This window comes from Mauremys mutica, chromosome 1, assembly GCF_020497125.1.
Source record: "Mauremys mutica isolate MM-2020 ecotype Southern chromosome 1, ASM2049712v1, whole genome shotgun sequence".
Taxonomy (NCBI): Eukaryota; Metazoa; Chordata; order Testudines; family Geoemydidae; genus Mauremys; species Mauremys mutica.
In genome coordinates, this window is record NC_059072.1 from 214227473 (window position 1) to 214245451 (window position 17979).

At 38.8% G+C, this 17979-nt stretch overlaps 1 protein-coding gene across 2 annotated transcripts in view; it reads left to right on the top strand.

Annotated features, from left to right (window-relative positions):
• Nucleotides 1-17979, top strand: part of CFAP47 (cilia and flagella associated protein 47) — a 647660-nt gene that overhangs the window by 569106 nt on the left and 60575 nt on the right. For both annotated transcript variants that reach the window (XM_045022903.1, XM_045023700.1), the window contains 3 exons: nt 8091-8250; nt 9543-9637; nt 13324-13482. In XM_045022903.1, coding sequence (XP_044878838.1) covers nt 8091-8250; nt 9543-9637; nt 13324-13482 — 414 coding nt within the window. The remainder of the gene's footprint in view (nt 1-8090; nt 8251-9542; nt 9638-13323; nt 13483-17979) is intronic.

The following is a 17979-nucleotide window of genomic DNA, read 5'->3' on the forward strand; positions in this document are numbered from 1 at the left end:
AAGGTAGGTTGGGTGACAGTGATCATGAAATGATGAGTTCATGATGCTAAGGAATAGTGGGAGGGAAAACACAATAAAGATAATGGATTTCAAGAAGGCAGGCTTTAGAAAACTCGGGGAGTTGGTAGCTAAGATCCCATGGGAAGCAAGTCTAATAGGAAAAACAGTTCAAGAGAGTTGGCAGTTTTTCTAGAGAAAAATTATTAGGGCACAAGACCAAACTGTCCTGCTGTGTAGAAAGATAAGAAGTATGGCAAGAGGAGGACTGGAAAAATATAGTACCAATCTATAAAAAGGGGAATAAGGACAACCCGGGAAATTACAGACCAGTCAGCTTAACTTCTGTACTTGGAAATATAATGGAGCAAATAATTAATAATCAATTTGCAAACACCTAGAAGATAATAAAGTAATAAGTAGCAGTCAGCATGGATTTGTCAAGAAGAAATCATATAAGAGCAACTTAATCGCTTTCTTTGAAAGGATAACAAGCCTTGTGGGAAGCAGTAGATGTGTGGTATATTAGTAAGGTTTTTGATACTGTCTCACATGACCTTCTCATAAACAAACTAGGAAATACTAGATTGAGCTACTATAAGGAGGGTGCATAACTGGCTGGAAAACTGTTCCCAGAGAATAGTAATCAGTAGTTCACAGTCAAGCCGGAAGAGCATATCAAAAAGGGTCCTGTTCAATATCTTCCTGTTCTGTTCAATATCTTCATCAATTATTTAGATAATGGCATAGAAAGGACACTTATGAAGCTTGCAGATGATACCAAGGTGGGAGGGGTTACAAGTGCTTTGGCAGATAGGATTAAAATTCAGAATGATCTGTACAAATTGGAGAAATGGTCTGGAGTAAATACGATGTAATTCAATAAGAACAAATGCAAAGTACTCCATTTAGGAAGGACAATCAGTTGCACACATACAAAATGGGAAATGGCTGGCCAGAAAGGAGTACTGCAGAAAGGGATCTGGGGGTCAAAGTGGACCACAAGCTAAATATGAGTCAACAGTGCAAACACTGTTGAAAAAAATCCAAATATCATTCTAGGATGTACAAGCAGGAGTGTTGGAAGCAAGACATGAGAGGTAATTCTTCCACTCTGCTCCACACTGATTAGGCCTCAACTGGAGTATTGTGTCCAGTTCTGGGTTCCACATTTCAGGAAAGATGCAGACAAATTGGAGAAAGTCCAGAGAAGAGCAACAAAAATGATTAAAGGTCTAGAAAACATGACCTATGAAGGGAGATTGAAAAAATAGGGCCTGTTTAGTCTGGAGAAGATTAAGGAGGGACATTATAACAGTTTTCAGGTACAAGGAGGAGAGAAAAAATGTTCTCTTTAACCTCTGAATACAGGATAAAAAGCAATGGGCTTAAATTGCAGCAAGAGCAGTTTTGGTTGGATATTAGGAAAAACTTCCTCACTATCAGAATGGATAAGCACAAGAATAAATTGCCGAGGGAGGTTATGGAATCTCCATCATTGGAGATTTTTAAGAACAGGTTAGACAAACACCTGTCAAGGATGGTCTAGATCAGTGGTTCTCAAACTAGAGCCACCGCTTGTTCAGGGAAAGCCCTTGGCGGGCCAGGCCGGTTTGTTTACGTGCCGCATCTGCAGGTTCGGCCGATCGCAGCTCCCAGTGGCCACAGTTCGTTGCTCCAGGCCAATGGGAGCTGCAGGAAGCGGCAGCCAGTACGTCCCTCGGCCTGCGCCACTTTCTGCAGCTCCCATTGGCCTGGAGCGGTGAACCGCGGCCACTGGGAGCTGCGATCGGCTGAACCTGTGGACGTGGCAGGTAAACAAACCGGCCTGGCCTGCCAGGGGCTTTCCTTGAACAAGTGGTGGCCCTAGTTTGAGAACCACTGGTCTAGATAATACTTAGTCCTGCCTTGAGTGCAGTGGACTGAACTAGAAGACTTCTTGAGGTCCCTTCCAGTCCTACACTTACTATGATTCTATCGTTCACACCTTGAAGGACTTGAGGGCCATGCTCTGATCTCTCAGGAACTATATGCCTGCAAACAGAGAAAGATTAGCAAGACTCAGATGATGTAGAGATCTTTTCCACCCCATTATTCTACCTTCTGTAGGCCACACGGGCCAAGAGGCCTAGATATTTTAAAAAGAAGCCAGCTACTGCAACGACTCCCTCATCCCAGCCATCTGTGTCATCCAAGCATCAGTTTGATGGTTTGATCAAGAGTCTGGATCACTCGCTCAACAGGGATTTACTGCTCCACCATCCCAGTCTCCTTTCCCCCTTTGGAAACCATTTTGAGCTCTGTGGGAGAGCATAACATGCGACAAATGGGTTTTGGAGGTAGTAACATCTAGTTATCCCATCCATTTCACTTCCACCCTCCCCCGCCCACACCTCTTCCCTGTCCCTTTTCAGGGACCCCTCTCACAATCAGTTGCTGAGGCAGGAGGTCAATTCTCTTCTACACTTAGGATCTATAGGTCCCATTCCTGTGCAATACAGGGGAAAGGGGTTTTATTCCAAGCACTTTCTGGTTCCAAAAAAGAACCATGGTGAGAGAGACCGATATTAGATGTCTGAACAACTGTGTAAAACATAGATTCAGGACGGTGACCCTTTCACCTATAATTCCCTCCATAGATTCCAGGGATTAGTTTGTGATTCTTGACCTTTGTGACAGAGTGCCTCCTCTACCTTAATGGGTCCTGCACTTATTGGCGGATTTGCTCACCTCAGTGATCTTCCCCTCTGGTGGAACCCACAGTCTGGGTCAACTCCTCCTGTGTCTGATCAGGAGTTGGGAGGTTTGGGGGGAACCCGGGCCTGCTCTCTACTCCGGGTTCCAGCCCAGGGCCCTGTGGATCACAGCTGTCTATAGTGCCTCTTGTAACAGCTGCATAACAGCTACAACTTCCTGGGCTACTTCCCCATGGCCTCCTCCAAACACCTTTTTTATCCTCACCACAGGACCTTCCTCTTGGTGTCTGATAATGCTTGTACTCCTCAGTCCTCCAGCAGCACACCCTCTCACTCTCAGCTCCTTGCGCCTCTTGCTCCCAACCCCTCACACACGCACCTCACTGACTAACTGGGAGGCTTTTAACTAGTTCCAGCCAGCCCTTGATTGGCTTCAGGTGTCCCAATCAATGTAGCTATCTCCATTGCCTTCTAGAAGGATCTTAATCGGCCCCAGGTGTCTTGATTAACCTGGAGCAACTGCCATTTGCTTACCATGATACCAGAGATTTGTTTAGCCTGGGGCTAACATACCTGTTTCTCACTACTTTACTGTAGGCATCTCGCCTTGCCCCATCACACCTTCAAGATGCCTAATTTCATGTCACAATTCATCCCTCTCACAAGAGGTTTCTTCACTTTGTAGTCAACCACTACTAGTGTTGCATTCTCCCTTTCAGCCTCTCCTCGGCCTAAAGGTATTTTCACAGATCATGGTCTTTGTAGCCACCCAATTTCGTTGTTTAAAGATAATTGTTTTCCCTTACCTCGATGATTGATTGCTCAGGAGCCAAACTTATCAAGAGGTGTGGTCAGCAGTACAAATGACAAGCTTATTATTCCACTGACTAGGCCCCCAACTAAATCTTGAGAAGTCTGCTCTGACACCAGTATAGAATATAGATTTCACAGGAGATTCTCTGGATTTGGTGGCAGGCTGGGCTCACTTACCTACAGACAGATTTTTCATCCTAAAGAATCTTATCTCAAAGATTCATCTCAGCCCTCAAACCTCAGTAAGGAATTGTCTTCAATTATTGAGAAATATGGAAGCTTGTGTTTTTGTAACCCTAAGCATCAAGGTACATCTTTGATGCTTTCAGGGATGGCTCAGGACAGTCTATATACTGAACAAGCACAGACTGGACAAGCAAGTGTCTGTATTCTGCTGTCACTCAGCTGGTGGAAAGACCGTCCTCAGGTCTGTGCAGGAGTCCCACATATTCATGATTCCCTTTGCATTATGGCAATATGAGATGCTTCCCTCTTGCAGTGGGGGCCAACATCTGGTGCCTCTCACAATACAGGGCAAATCATCATCCCAAGAGCAGCTTCTCCGCATCAAACTTCTAGAGTTGAGAGAAGTCAGAACTGTTTACCTTTACTTCCTTCCTCTGATAAGAGTCAAATCAGTCACGATCATAACAAACAGTGTGGCCTGGATGTTTTATATCAATAGGCAGGGGCATGTTCCCCCACATTCTGTGCAAAGCAATAAACTCTGGATTTGGTGCATAGCCAACCAGATAGTCATCTCAGCTTCTTACCTTCCAGGTATTCAAAACAGCATCGCCAATGAGCTCAGCAGACACTTCTCCGAAAATTAAATGGGAGCTAGACTCATGAGTCCTCAACAACAAACCCTTAACTTGGGAGTTTCCTAAGGTAGACTTGTATGCAATCACCGCCAACACACAGTGCATGAAAGTTTGCTTGAGGGAGGGAGAGCGAGACCCCTTATTTATGCATATCCATCAACACCATTACTTTTGAAAGTACTGAAAAATATCAAACAAGACAAGGCCAGGGTCATTTTAGTTGCACCAATCTGGCTGAGACAAATTTGGTGTCCTTAGCTCATTTAACTTGCTCCTCTTCCACCGATGAAACTTCCAACCAGTTGCCATCTGGTGTCTCAGCATGCTTGTCAGATGCTTCACCCCACACTGGAAGTTCTGCTATTCAAGTCATGACTCCTAGGTGGTTCTCAGGAATAGAGACTTTCTGTTCAAAAAAGGTGCAACATGTAGTATTAAACAGCAGAAAAATGTCTACCAAAAATGTCTAATATCTGTTTATTCTGACTCTTTTTTCCCAATTTATATCTCTTTAAATTTCCACAGTTGTACAAAATAATTGGGGGGAGGTGTCAGACAATAATTATTTAATGACAGCAGATACTGAGATTCAAAAGTTAAAGCTTTATGATCTTTAAAACACATCATATGTCAAAATATACAAAGTAGATATCCTTAAATCAAACTAATAACATTGCAAGCAGCATTTTTCTTACTTTGTCCATCTACAAATTTCAGTTATCAATGGAAATATTTTCTCATCAGTTTCAGCATGTACAATGAAATCTAGACATTTACCAACAAAAAACTAATCTTTCCAAGCTTAGCTATTACAGATTAAAAAAAAGTCTCAATTTTAAAAAAATGCTAAGTGCAATTGAAAGGTGACAGAAATATGGTACAGATGGTCACAGCTTGGGTAGTGCCAATACAAGCTTTCCCAAATTGCCCTACCAATGTGTTTCAACCCTGGTGCACTTTAAAATAGTTCATTCTCCAGGCCCATTTAGTCTCTGCTGAAACTGCTGGCTAGGGTGTCATTTGTGATGACAATTTCTGTAATGTAGACTTTTGTCTATGATGTCAAGAAGGTCAGGGAAAGTGTGGGACCCTTACTGAATGGAGGAGGCAACATAGTGACAGATGATGTGGAAAACGCTGACGTACTCAATGCTTTTTGCGCCTCGGTCTTCACAGACAAGGTCAACCAAAACAACACTTCATATAGCATACAGCATTTGAGTGCCTTAGGGGCTGACCATATTCTGAGCAGGGATGCCCAAAATGTGGCTTGCAAGCCACATGCGGCTCTTTTACAGTTAAAATGTAGCTCATGGAGCCCTCCACGTCCCCTCATTCTCCACCTACCAGACTGGGGGAGGGGGGAGCTTGGGGCTTCTGTCCTGTGGCAGGTTGGTGGGGCTAGGGACTTCTGCCCTGCGGGGATGGGGGTTTCAGGGCTTCAGCCCTGTGGGGCCCACCTGCCAGTGCTCGGGGCTTCAGCAGGAGAGGGGCAGAAGCCCTGAATCCTGGCAGGCACATTCCATCTCTCGAATTTCTGTAGATTGTTGTATGTGGCAAGGGTCAGTAAGTTTAGCTGTACAGTAGTGTTTAGTGCTTTGTGTTAAAACGCAGTGACTACTGCAGACTGAACAAGTTAGAGCAGGTCTTACTCCTCTTTTAACATAGTGCCAGGGGTACCAGCATGCACAGAGCTGGAGCAGGGGCAGGAGAGAGTAAAGGTGAGCAATATGTGTGTGTGCATGTACACACACACTCCATGACTTCACTCTGTGAAATCTGGTTACCCTCCAGAATCTAGCTCATAGTATATCCATTCATTTCTGCAGGAATACTCTTAGCATTGTACAAATTTATATTTTAACTTGTTTAACAGAAATTAAGATCTTGATGACTTAATCTTTAAAAAAAAACACAAACTCTGACACAAAATACAGTATTTAGCAAATGAGTTAGTAGAGATTCAAACCTAGTATTTGAGTACTAGGAAAGAGAATGTATACTGCTACTTTGTTTCCAAGAACTTATTTCACTGCTAGATTCAGGCCATTTCTACCAGCTTTGCTACAGACCAAAAATCAAGCTGCATGGAGAAGAAATGTACTACCATCCAAGTGATTGAACATGAATCTCCCAGGATAAAATAATACCATTACTAAAATGAAGGTCATACTCAGATGACCCTCTTTAGAAGATTTTCTTCTGGGAAGGCTGGAAAAATTATGCCTGTTTTTACAATTTATAAATTTCAAATAAAAGTTTGGTAGGTAAACATTTCTGTGTAATCAAAAGATTGTTCAAAATAGTGATTTAAAGCGCCCAGTACAGAATTTGAATATTCCACTTGAAGTTTCAATAGTTAAAACCTCAAAACTAATTTGTCCGTCTGTTAACTTTTATTCTAGTGATGTGTTCTTTATTTTCAAAGAATTTCTGACAGTGAAGAAGGGTTCCAACAACATGAGAGAAAATGCTGTATGTTATAGTACAAATACAAAGAAACAAACAAACAAAAAACTCAGGGAAGTCATATGGTCTGTGCTGTGCAGGAACTCAGACTAGATGACGACAATGGTGTCTTTTAACCTTAAAATCTGTGAATCTATGTAAAGCTGTCTTTCCAAAATGGCATACTAAGTAGAGTGTTTAGGGTCAGGTTTCACTATAAGATGGGACACTTCCAGGGCTTGTGCTGGGCTGAGCCCTGGCACCTCTAGGCTTATTGCATCAGTTATGAATGTAAAAAAAATTGCGTTAGCCCCGGCACTTCTTTCATTACAAATTAAGCACTGTCCATTTCTATAAATGATTGTCATTGTAGGCTTTTAAGTATGCTGAGAAGGTCAAGAATTAAAAAGGGGAGGTACAAACAAGGGCTCTGGGAGAAATGCAACCTGCAACATGGGATGAAATATACAATGAGCAAAATCAATTGCAAACATGGAACTAAATCATATTAAAATATATTTAAAGGAAATAGTTGTCAAAGTAAGTGATATGCAACTTAAACATAGAGCATGAAATAATTTAAAGTGTGATGTTCATGGATAAAATCTAAAATATCAACCTAGTTTTAGTAGCATGTTTTTAAAGTTACATTATGTATTTTATATTGTTCAGTCACCTGTCCAAATGTACTAATTATTTCCTCTCATACAAAATATTTATCATTAAATAAAGGCGAACCAGGAAAAAAAAACAATTTAGCCATGTGTAGACATGACACTTATAAAGGATTGGTTTTGATTGGATCTTTATACATAGTGTTAGACTCATTTAACTTTTCAAAATTCATGAGTCAGATCCCAAAAGATCATGAGATCACCTTAAAATTATTACTTAAATACATATTTGGGGTTTTTAATTCACCTCCAGGTTTTTGAGCCTGCAAGGTGCCTTCTGGTCACATTTGCAAGCTTTTCTCCATGACTATTAAGGTTAAAACTTTGGGTTGTTTTTTTTTGTTGTTTTTTTTTTTTAAAGTGAGAGCTGGGATTTTCATGTAAGCACTTGTCTCCAGGAGCTGGGGTTTTAAATAAAGCATGCATTTGTCCATTTCATTGTGAGCAACAATATATTATTTGACTTCTTGCAATAAAAGGTTAAAATAATTTTGTTCTAATTGAGAAAATAGTCCTTTATGATAAAGGCCAAATTAAATATTCTGTGGACTAGACAAAGAGAAATGCATAAATAGAAAGTGACTAAATGACTCAAAGCTTTTTCCACCTTAGTGACAAACTGTTGTATTATTTTACAGCAATCCCACTACCTCCAAAAGGTAAACTGGACATCCCGGTGTTGTTTGTGCCTGACACAATGAAATTGTATGAAGCTGTGGTGATTGTTCATGTAGTGAAGGAGAATGGTGAAAACTGGCCCTATGATGATCCTGCTGATTTAAACAAAGAACTGAAAAGGTAATTATTGTGATAGGAAAAAATCACTGTTGAACATTTTCAGCCAATGGTCATATTTTTTCCTCAGATATATGAATGCAACTCCTATTGCAGGGGTAGGCAACCTATAGCACGTGTGCCAAAGGCGGCACTCAAGTTAATTTTCAGTGGCACTCGCACTGCCCGGGTCCTGGCCACCGGTGCGGGGGGCTCTGCATTTTAATTTAATTTTAAATGAAGCTTCTTAAACATTTTAAAAACCTTATTCACTTTACATACAACAATAGTTTAGTTATATATTATAGACTTATAGAAAAAGACCTTCTAAAAATGTTAAAATGTATGACTGGCACACAAAACCTTAAATTAGAGTGAATAAATGAAGACTCAGCACACCACTTCTGAAAGGTTGCCGACCCCTGTCCTATTGCCTTCAGATGGAATTGTATGTGTGTTTTTGATGGCAGAAATCTGTCCATTCTGAGAGACATTTCTATGTAAGTGTTTAGACATCTGAACGAAGAACTGCAATGGTAGCTAGCACTCAGTCAGTTTGAACACCTGCCTTTCATTTTCTTAAATTTGGAAACTCAAGAGAATTACTTGCCACTGCTTTTAGGTATAGTAGATAAATGAACAACAGTTGGATTCTTCCATTTTTTTTAACTAATTTGAATTAGTTCTAAATTTGAATCAGTAAATATCCTTTTGATATATTTGTGAAAGCAATTATCAGAGATATATTTGGCCTTATTCTGATTCCATTTTTGTTGATTTTCCACTAATATTACTACCAAATTCAATAAACTTGCTCCAAATTTTCACTGATATAAGTGAGAACAGATCAGACCAAGTGTTCTCATATCCTGAATACACAGCTCAATTCTTAATTCTCTTGTGTGATAAATTCACCTCTTTGCAAAGTGGGTGTAAAACACTACCATTCTGATTTGGTTCCATTTTACATCCACTTTGAAGCTGCTGTGCATAGCTGTTAATGATTGCACAAGATGCAAGGGAATGGAAAATAATCAGGCACATTGAGAACTTTGGAGTCCAGGATAATTTGAGTATAAAAGTAGAAAAGGGAGTGAGCCCTATGAAAGAACTCAAGAAATATGACCACAAATCAAAATAACAAACATATCCGAAAGGATTATTTCCATATTTTTTCCCTTTAGACTAAATAAGCCTTTCACAGTGTCTCAAGTTGGGCACCCAAAGTCTTGGCCACAGTTTTAAGTTAACATCAATAACACCAGTTTCTCAGCTAGTCGAAGTTAATTATATATTTTACTTGAATTTCCAAACAGCATCACCATGTCAGAGAATGGGGAAATCCATGGAATATGCTGGATCTACCCAATTCATGGAATTCCTGAAGCACAACCATATAAATCAGCACCAGGTATGTAATAGCTGAAAAGCCACTAACATAAGAACTGTAATAAAATCAGAACAGTTGCTTGCCTTTTGACATCTAACACTTGGAACTTGCATCATGCAAAAGGCTGACACAGGTTCCTGTCAGCCTGTTTTTCCAGAACACTTTTGCAAATATGTGAAGAGAGCAGAATATTGAATCAGCGTCCACTGAGTAAATCTGACAGAAGAATTTTGATACTTATCCTAAAGCAAACTCTGAAGGAAGATTGCAAATTACTTTAACTTTTCCATAACACTCCTGGGAAAATTAATTTGCACTAACTGATATAGACTAATATTTATGGGATTTTTGTTTTAGCTCACTTTGGAAGTAAATAGCGCTTCATTTGCTACTAAATTAAATACATCTATTTCTTAATCACAGTATAACTTTAGAATTGGTTTACTTTAAATTCTGTTAAATAACATGGACATTGTGAACTGGTTCAGACACTAATAGCCTTCATAAAAGCACTGCCTGTGAGTAGATAAAGGTACTTGAAAATTTGCTAGTCAGTTTTATACTGAATCTCCTTTTGGCAAATAAAAACAACCTGTATTAGTGTGGGAAGATAATGAGAAACGTCTTGAGGATTAAAATTATTGAACTTAATAGGAATAGATATTATTTGTACTGTCATTGTTCTAATTTGTTTAAGGACCTTTAACTTGCAGTCAGATGCCAATGTGATATTAATTAGAGCTTTCATCTCACTAATTTCCTCTTTATTCATTAAAGGAGTGAAGCAGAATATTCTCAAATATTCCACTTGTGCCCAGTATGACACCATTATAACTTTTCTCATTAGCATGAAAAGTATGTGTACAAAGGTGAATGCTTGTGTTCTTATTTTAAATCTTTAGTGTACTATGAAACCAGCAGTTTGAGATAAATATCTCTCTTCTTTAGGCCATTGTTTTCACTAGGTATGGTAACTATACATTTAAAATGTTAGCATTAATACATTGCGTAAGTGACATACTACTCTATGTAAGCGGAAGCTGTCACATCTTAAATTTTAATTTTCTAAAAGCTGTTATGAAAACTCAGAATATTTATAACTGGTTCTGTTGCCATGTAAATTATGCACTATACATATTTGTAGTTCACGCCAACATCTTTGCATTAATTCTGAATATCAATAGCATTTAATGACAATTTGTAACAATTATATATATACTGTGAGTTCTATTTCCATCGCACAATCCAGAGTTATAAATGGACTGTACTTTATCCTTCTAAATATAAGCCTCAACTCAGCAAAGCACTTAAGCACTATACATATGTACTTATGTCCCATTATATATGTCCCATTGACCAATTGTAGGATCAGGGCCCATAGCAAGTAATCTTCTAGAGATCTATTTTTCTCATTAAATTGTTATCCTAAATATAAGGATTATATTGTTTTTCTTTGGAAATAGTAATATTAAAATTGCCTACAAACTACAGGCTGTGATATCAAAACTTCAAACTGTTGCTCTAGTTGATTAGATAGTGCCTCATCCTTATTTGCATCACAATAGACTTCTGTAAAGTGTTTGACTTAGTACCACGCTACATGATTATAAAAGGTAGCATTGTATACAATTAATGTAGTGCATATTAGATTAAAAAGTAGCTAACGGCTAGATCTCCAATGGTAACTGTAAATGGGGAATCATTATCCAAAGCAGTGTCCAGAGACTGAGTCCAAGGGACAGGCTGTGGATAAGCTGAACAGGGGCAGGATTATCACTGGGATCTTTGAATTTTCAGTTGGACTTTTGTAACCCTGGAAGGAGATTGAATTTAAGTGTTCCCTGGCCAGAGGGGCAATTCACCAAGAAAAGATCATCGCAGAAACAGATCAACTGACTAGAGGGTGTGCTAGAGTAAAAATCCCCTGAAACTCCCTGACCTGACACCAAGAGGCACTTAAGCAGTGATTGAACCATATACAGGGACTGTATCTTGGAAACCAGTGACTCTGAAAAGGATTTAGAGTTCTGGTAAATAACCAACTCATCAGAAGCTTCTAGTACAATGCTGTGGCAAAGAGGACTGGTGTGATTCTTGAATATGTAAACAGGGAAATACAAAGTAGGAATAGGGAAGTGATATTACCCGTGTCTACGGTAGTGGTGAGACCATTATGGGAACACTGTCCCATTCTGGTATCCAGACTTCAAAAAGTACTGTATGTTGAAAAATTTGAAAGGGATCAGAAAGGAGCTACAAGAATGATACAAGTTCTGGAAGTCCTGCCTTATAGTGAGAAATGTGGGAATCTACATCTATTTAGCTTATCAAAGAGAAGGTTAAGAGGTGACTTGATCATGCTCTATAGGTACCTACACGGGAAGAATACAGTAGAGGGCTCTTTAATCTATCAAACAAAGGAATAACAAGATCCAATGGGTGGAAGCTGAAGCTAAGTAAATTCAGGCTAGAAATAAGGTCCACATTTTAAACAGTGAAGGTAATTAGCCATTGAAATAACTTATCAAGGAATGTGGTGGGTTCTCCATCACTTGAAGACTTTAAATCCAGTTTGGATGTCTTTTTAAAAGACCTGCTGTAGCCCAAACAGAAGTTATGGGCTTGGTGCAGGCAGTACTAGGTAAAATTCTATGCACTGTATAATGCTGGAAGTTAAACTAGATTATTGTTCCTTCTAACCTAAAAAATTGTGACTATAAGTCACTGCTAATCATCTGTGTGGATAAAAAAAAATCTTTGGCTTTTTCATAATCATAGAATAAATAATTATTTTCATATTCACTTGGGCATAATTTTGATGGAAAGAACATTGACATTTTAAAACTGAGAAACAGATAACCAGCTCCTTGTCCAAGTCTATGTAGAGTTTGAGACATCTGGACATTTCTGAATAATTTTATCTGGGAACATAATAGTGCCCTTCAATTTCTAGATCTAATTTACTAATCTTTCATGGTGTTGAAAGAATTGTAATCAAAAAGGGTTTACAGACTATAATACACCGGATAAAACACCCTTGTATTGAAAATTGAAATATTTTATAAGGGGAGGATTAAAATCACAGAATTCACAAAAGTCACATTCTATATTAAAATTCCTTTGCTTCAGATACTTAAGGGAAACTCAAGTTGCAAAATTTTAAATCTTAGTATGGTTCTCTAAAATTGTGTTAAATGTTCTCTAAAACTTCAACTCTGAGCAACTGCATGTGGTCTTAAATTAAGATATATAAAAAAAATCATTTTCAGTTTCCACAACCATTAACTTTCTTTTGAATTTCTTTTTAGCTCCTATTTTTATTTCCAATTAAAATATTTTAAATGATATACCTTTTTTTATTTTTAAATGAATTTAAATTAAATTTCATAATTGCAAAGAAATTGCAGAGATTTCTTTTCAAGTGTTATTTGAGAAGCAGCTGTGGAAATGAATTGCTTAGTCCAGAATGTTTTTTCAATAAATTGAGCAACATCTTACCATGTGTTTTTGTCAGACAGAATATGAAGGGAACAGTGAAACTGGCTCCTCTTCACTGTCTCAGTCCCCATTGGGGTAATTGAATACCTGATATTAGCATCTTTCTAAAGATATCTCACCCTTATATTTTTAGTTATTCTGTTAAAATCAATAAATTAATTTTTCAGGAAAGCAACATTTTACAAAAATTGATCCCTTCTTTCCTGTAGCTGTTGTATGCTGTCGAGCCAGAAACAGAGTGGAGGAGCGAGTGGAAGTTCTGTTAACTGGTGTGGTTCCTGGGACAACCGCTATGCCAGCAGCAAAAAATGTGATCACCACTAAAAATAAGACACCTAGTGTCCAGGATGAAGTTCAAGTTACTGCCGGTAAGAAAGAACAGTACAGCAGTTACTTCAGTTGTAGTGCATTATTTGCAGAGTGCACTATCTAGAGCCTAGTCCTGTCTTTGAAAAGAGATGGGGACTTGTCGCCAAAAGCAAGAAAATCCCTACTACATACTGGACCTAACAAATATCCCAATAGTCATAACAGTAAGCATATGTCTGGGGGTGCATATAGATGGATTTGTAAACCAGGCAGAGATGCTTATTCTTTTTGCACTAATCACCAACCTCAGATCTGAGGCTGGCTTCCCATTTACTATCCAGTGAATAATTAGCTAACTTAAGCGTCTTTTGTATTCATGTGCAGTGCAGCATTAACTGATTTAAAAGGCGTGGCTCACATAAACCCTGAGATGAGTAGTGTGTGTATGCTGAATGTGGAGGGAGACAGCTCTGTGTGGGTTGTCCTGTTTATATGCCACATTCCCCACCACTGGGACCATTATCTGCAATAATGTGAGCTGAGTAGGGGCAATAAGATTTAACAAAAGAGGACTGCTGCTCACTTGTTTTATCAGCCCAGGATATGATACAAGTTAATTTCCTCTGGGACATGCCATCTTGTCATACTACTCGCATAGTAACAATTTCAGAGAGAGAAGGGGAGGGGGAGGATGTTGTAAATACCTGGAGAGAGAGAGAGAGAGAGAGAGAGAGTCTGCATAGGCTACAGTACTTGTTTTCTGCACCTATTGGGCACCTGCGTCAGAGCAAATTTCCCTTACACTTAACAGTATTCACTAAATCCTTAAGCTCTGCATGAATAGCCTGACAAACAGGGCCAAATCTAACCTCTGTGTAAGTGGATGCAACTTCAACTGAAGTCAAGGGGAGTTGTGCTTGCTTGTACCAGGGTCTGAATTTGATTCACTGTGTTGATGCTCAACTCTTCAAATATCACCTTTAGCAATTCCCAAATTGTAGTCACAATGGATGAAATTGTAAGTTTTTACCCAATTATTTATCTTTTTATGATAGTATTATATTCCTTACACATCAGACAGAAATTTTGCTTTTAGATAAACTCCCATGAAAGTTACAGCGTGTGAGCTTGGGAGAGCAATTTGATCTTAAGAAGCTGAATTTTCTATGGGAGCTCAATTTGACTTCTCGGTTTGCACCAGAAGTGTTATATTTGCAATTGGTTGAAGATGCAAATATTAGCATTTAGACATGTCCCCAACTTTACAGATATAAAAGCATGTATGACCACAAATCAGGAGGTGTTATCTTTGAATCCACAAATGATTGTGCCCTGAAAATTGCACCTAGACTTGATTGTGGATATAAAACTATAGAGGCCTTTTATGAAAAATTCATCCTAAAAATGTTCGATGAATAAGTAAACAAGGTTTGCTCAGGAGAGGAGTGGGGTTGTAAAGTGGCTTTAACCTACCTTTACACTGGGAGAAAGGACAACCCCCCCACCACACACAACCCCACACCCACAGCCCCTGCACTGGGGAAGCCAAGATGGATCCACCCCAGGATCCACTCCAAGGGCCAATAAAGTTGGCTTTTTGGTTGATTTGTACCACTGAAGCCGGGCCCAGACCTTGTCCTGTGAATTTTTCTGTTGTACATTAACACTGTTTTACAGAAAGACCTGTGCTAGGTAACTATTGCAATTCATTGTAAAATCTGCAAGAGTTTGCCCTAAAAATGTCTAATTTCCTTCCTTCTGGGTTGCTTTATTGTGCGAATATTGGACAGCAGAACTGAATATCTGAGGTCACTGACTCCAGATTTTTTAATAGTCTGTCTTTTGTGTAATGTCTATGAAACCAGGTGGGGAGTGGAGGGTGAATAATACATACTTAATCTAGTACTACACAGTTAAGGATGACCAACACTGTCGTGTGGACAGTAGGCTCTGCAGATTAGCTTCCTTGTGTTCACATTTTACAAAACAATAGAATTAAATCAAGAAAAATATGCTCTGTAATTCCCAGCATATAATCTTGTCTCTCTTCAGAGTTGTATATATTATCACATGACCTTATTTGACCCTGAAAGAGTGGTTGTGTATCAAAGTATAAAGATATATTTTTAAATAATAGAATAACATGTCCGTAGTGTTTATAATTGTATCATATATGAACAGTAGTCATTTTAAACATTACATCTAATTCCCCAATACTATGGCATTTAAATTGAAATGAATAATGTGCCTTCAGCAAATAAGAGACAACATTCTGAAACACTTGCAGATACCTGATGTGCATGGTTTTGTGACAGCCATAATATTTCATGTTTATTAACACTAGCTTCTGCATGTATTGCAAGACATTGATTTGGGACATTACATCTTTTCAGACAAGGAGTATGGTAATGAAATGCTTTGACAACAAAGGTACGAGGATCATTTATGGCTCTGGCAGTTTTCAGAATGCTGTCAATGACATTATAATGTCATTATTCCTAGATGAATTTGATACCTATCGAGGAATCAAATTTAATAGTACTATTATATGTTCTGCAGACTACCAGTAATAGCATAAATAAAAGTGTAAAGCTCTAAGATAACAGCTTGCCAAGCTGTTTTTCATTTTTTTCCCTTTTGAAACAGTGATCCATCAGAGTATGTATGTGATGTGTAGTAAGCAATTTTTATATCCAAAGATAGATGATGATAATTACAGGCAGAGCAGATTTAAACAGCTACTACTGTGTTTCAGTATTTAAATAATTTGGACAAGAATAAACCCTTGAGATGTGAAAATTTTCAAGCAGCTCGCAGACCTTCAAAGAATTATAAGTCTAGCCCATTCAGCATGATTTTGATTTAAATAGAAAATTATTGTAATTCATTTAAAAAAGAGGGGATATCTTAACACTGTACAGTTGTAATGACATTACACGGCATTCAAAAGTCCCACAGATTCAATGCCATAATGATCCTACAGTTAAAAGGTTACAATTTATAGTACAGTACCAAAGATAGGATTTCAGTCAGATAAGCCCTGCTTAATATATTGACAACTAAAATACAGATAGTTGGTGTTGTCTGATGTTTTTAAATCCACTGTAAGTAAAATACAGCTAAAGGAACCACTATTAGATAGGCCCTTAGGGCCAGATTTTTAAAGAAATATAGATGCCTTTAAAAGCTTGGCTCTTAGTCCTTTATGGGGATTATGTAATATGCTTTGTTATTTTAATAAGTAACCATCAAAATGCTTAATTCTGAAAAGCAGAGGTGGTATGTGCCCAGTTGCTACTTCTCTTCAGTGTTTTTTGCCTATTAAATGAATGTTAATAGTGTAATTGTTGCAATGAATGTGAGACCCATGACAGATCAGTGATTGGATGTGATTATTAACAGCCTAACTCCTACAGTATATAGACTTCCCATAATATTGTGTTATACTAAAAAAAACCAAAAAACCAAAAAACAAAAACCTGCTACTGAAGCTAAGTATCCTATAAGATCTTCTAAAGTTCCTTATCAGTATCATCTTAGCTAACCCTGCTCCAGTTTAGGAAGTCATGGGTTGTGGAATATCAGATGTGGGAACTTTGAAGCAAAGCAGTGTGCTTGGTGTGGTCATTGGCACTCAAACACCCACAAAGATGTTTCAGTTCACAATATTTTCAATTGAGGTGCTGAGGTGCAGGATCTGGGAACAAATCAGAAATATTGGTTGTAATTTGGCATGCCCTTTCATTTTTCCTGTATGCTTCATAATTGTCTTCATGACAACTATAAAATTAAATCAGCACGATTCTTTGCTTAGTTCTTGTGCTCCTCATTTCCCCCCCCCCCCTCAAAAACAAATTTGTTGCATCTGACAGATCTTGGACTGCTAGTACTGGTGGAAGGAGTTGCAGACTACTGTTAATCCTCAGGGGAAAAAAAAGAAAAAAAAGCACAAACAATGTCAATGCAAGTTTTACAGTGATCAGTCCTTGACCTTTCTATTAAGTCTGTCAACTTCGGGTATTATTTTCTGTGAAACACACACTTCTCCACTAGGTATTGTTAGGGACCCAGCCATAGGTGGTCTTGCCTAGTGGTCAGAGCAGGAGTCAGGTCTAGTGGGTACAGCAGGTGTCTAGCTTGGGAAAATAAGTCTGGGGTCGAGCCATAGTTGGAGCCAGGGTCAGATACCAAATGCCAGAGCCGAGGGTCAAGCCAGAATCAGTCAGAAGTTGAAGCCAGGGTTCAGAGCCAGCACTGGTAACTGATGGTTGGAGGTGAGGCACAGAGTAGGAGCACAGTGGAGATCAGGAACATAGACAAGATTGAGGAAGGAGCCAGGAATGGAGCAGAAAAAAGGAGCAGGAGTTGGGTGCAGGGTACAGAATGCAGGCAAAAGCAGAGTCCAATATAGCAGCAACTGGTAATCAACTAGTTGCCTGGAAAACTTCTTGTGCCTCCATCTGCTTGCAAACACAGCCTTGGAATTACAGGATAATTTGTCACAGGGGTTGAAAGTTTGTAATGGACTTTCCTAAACATCATGGGTTATTCGTAAC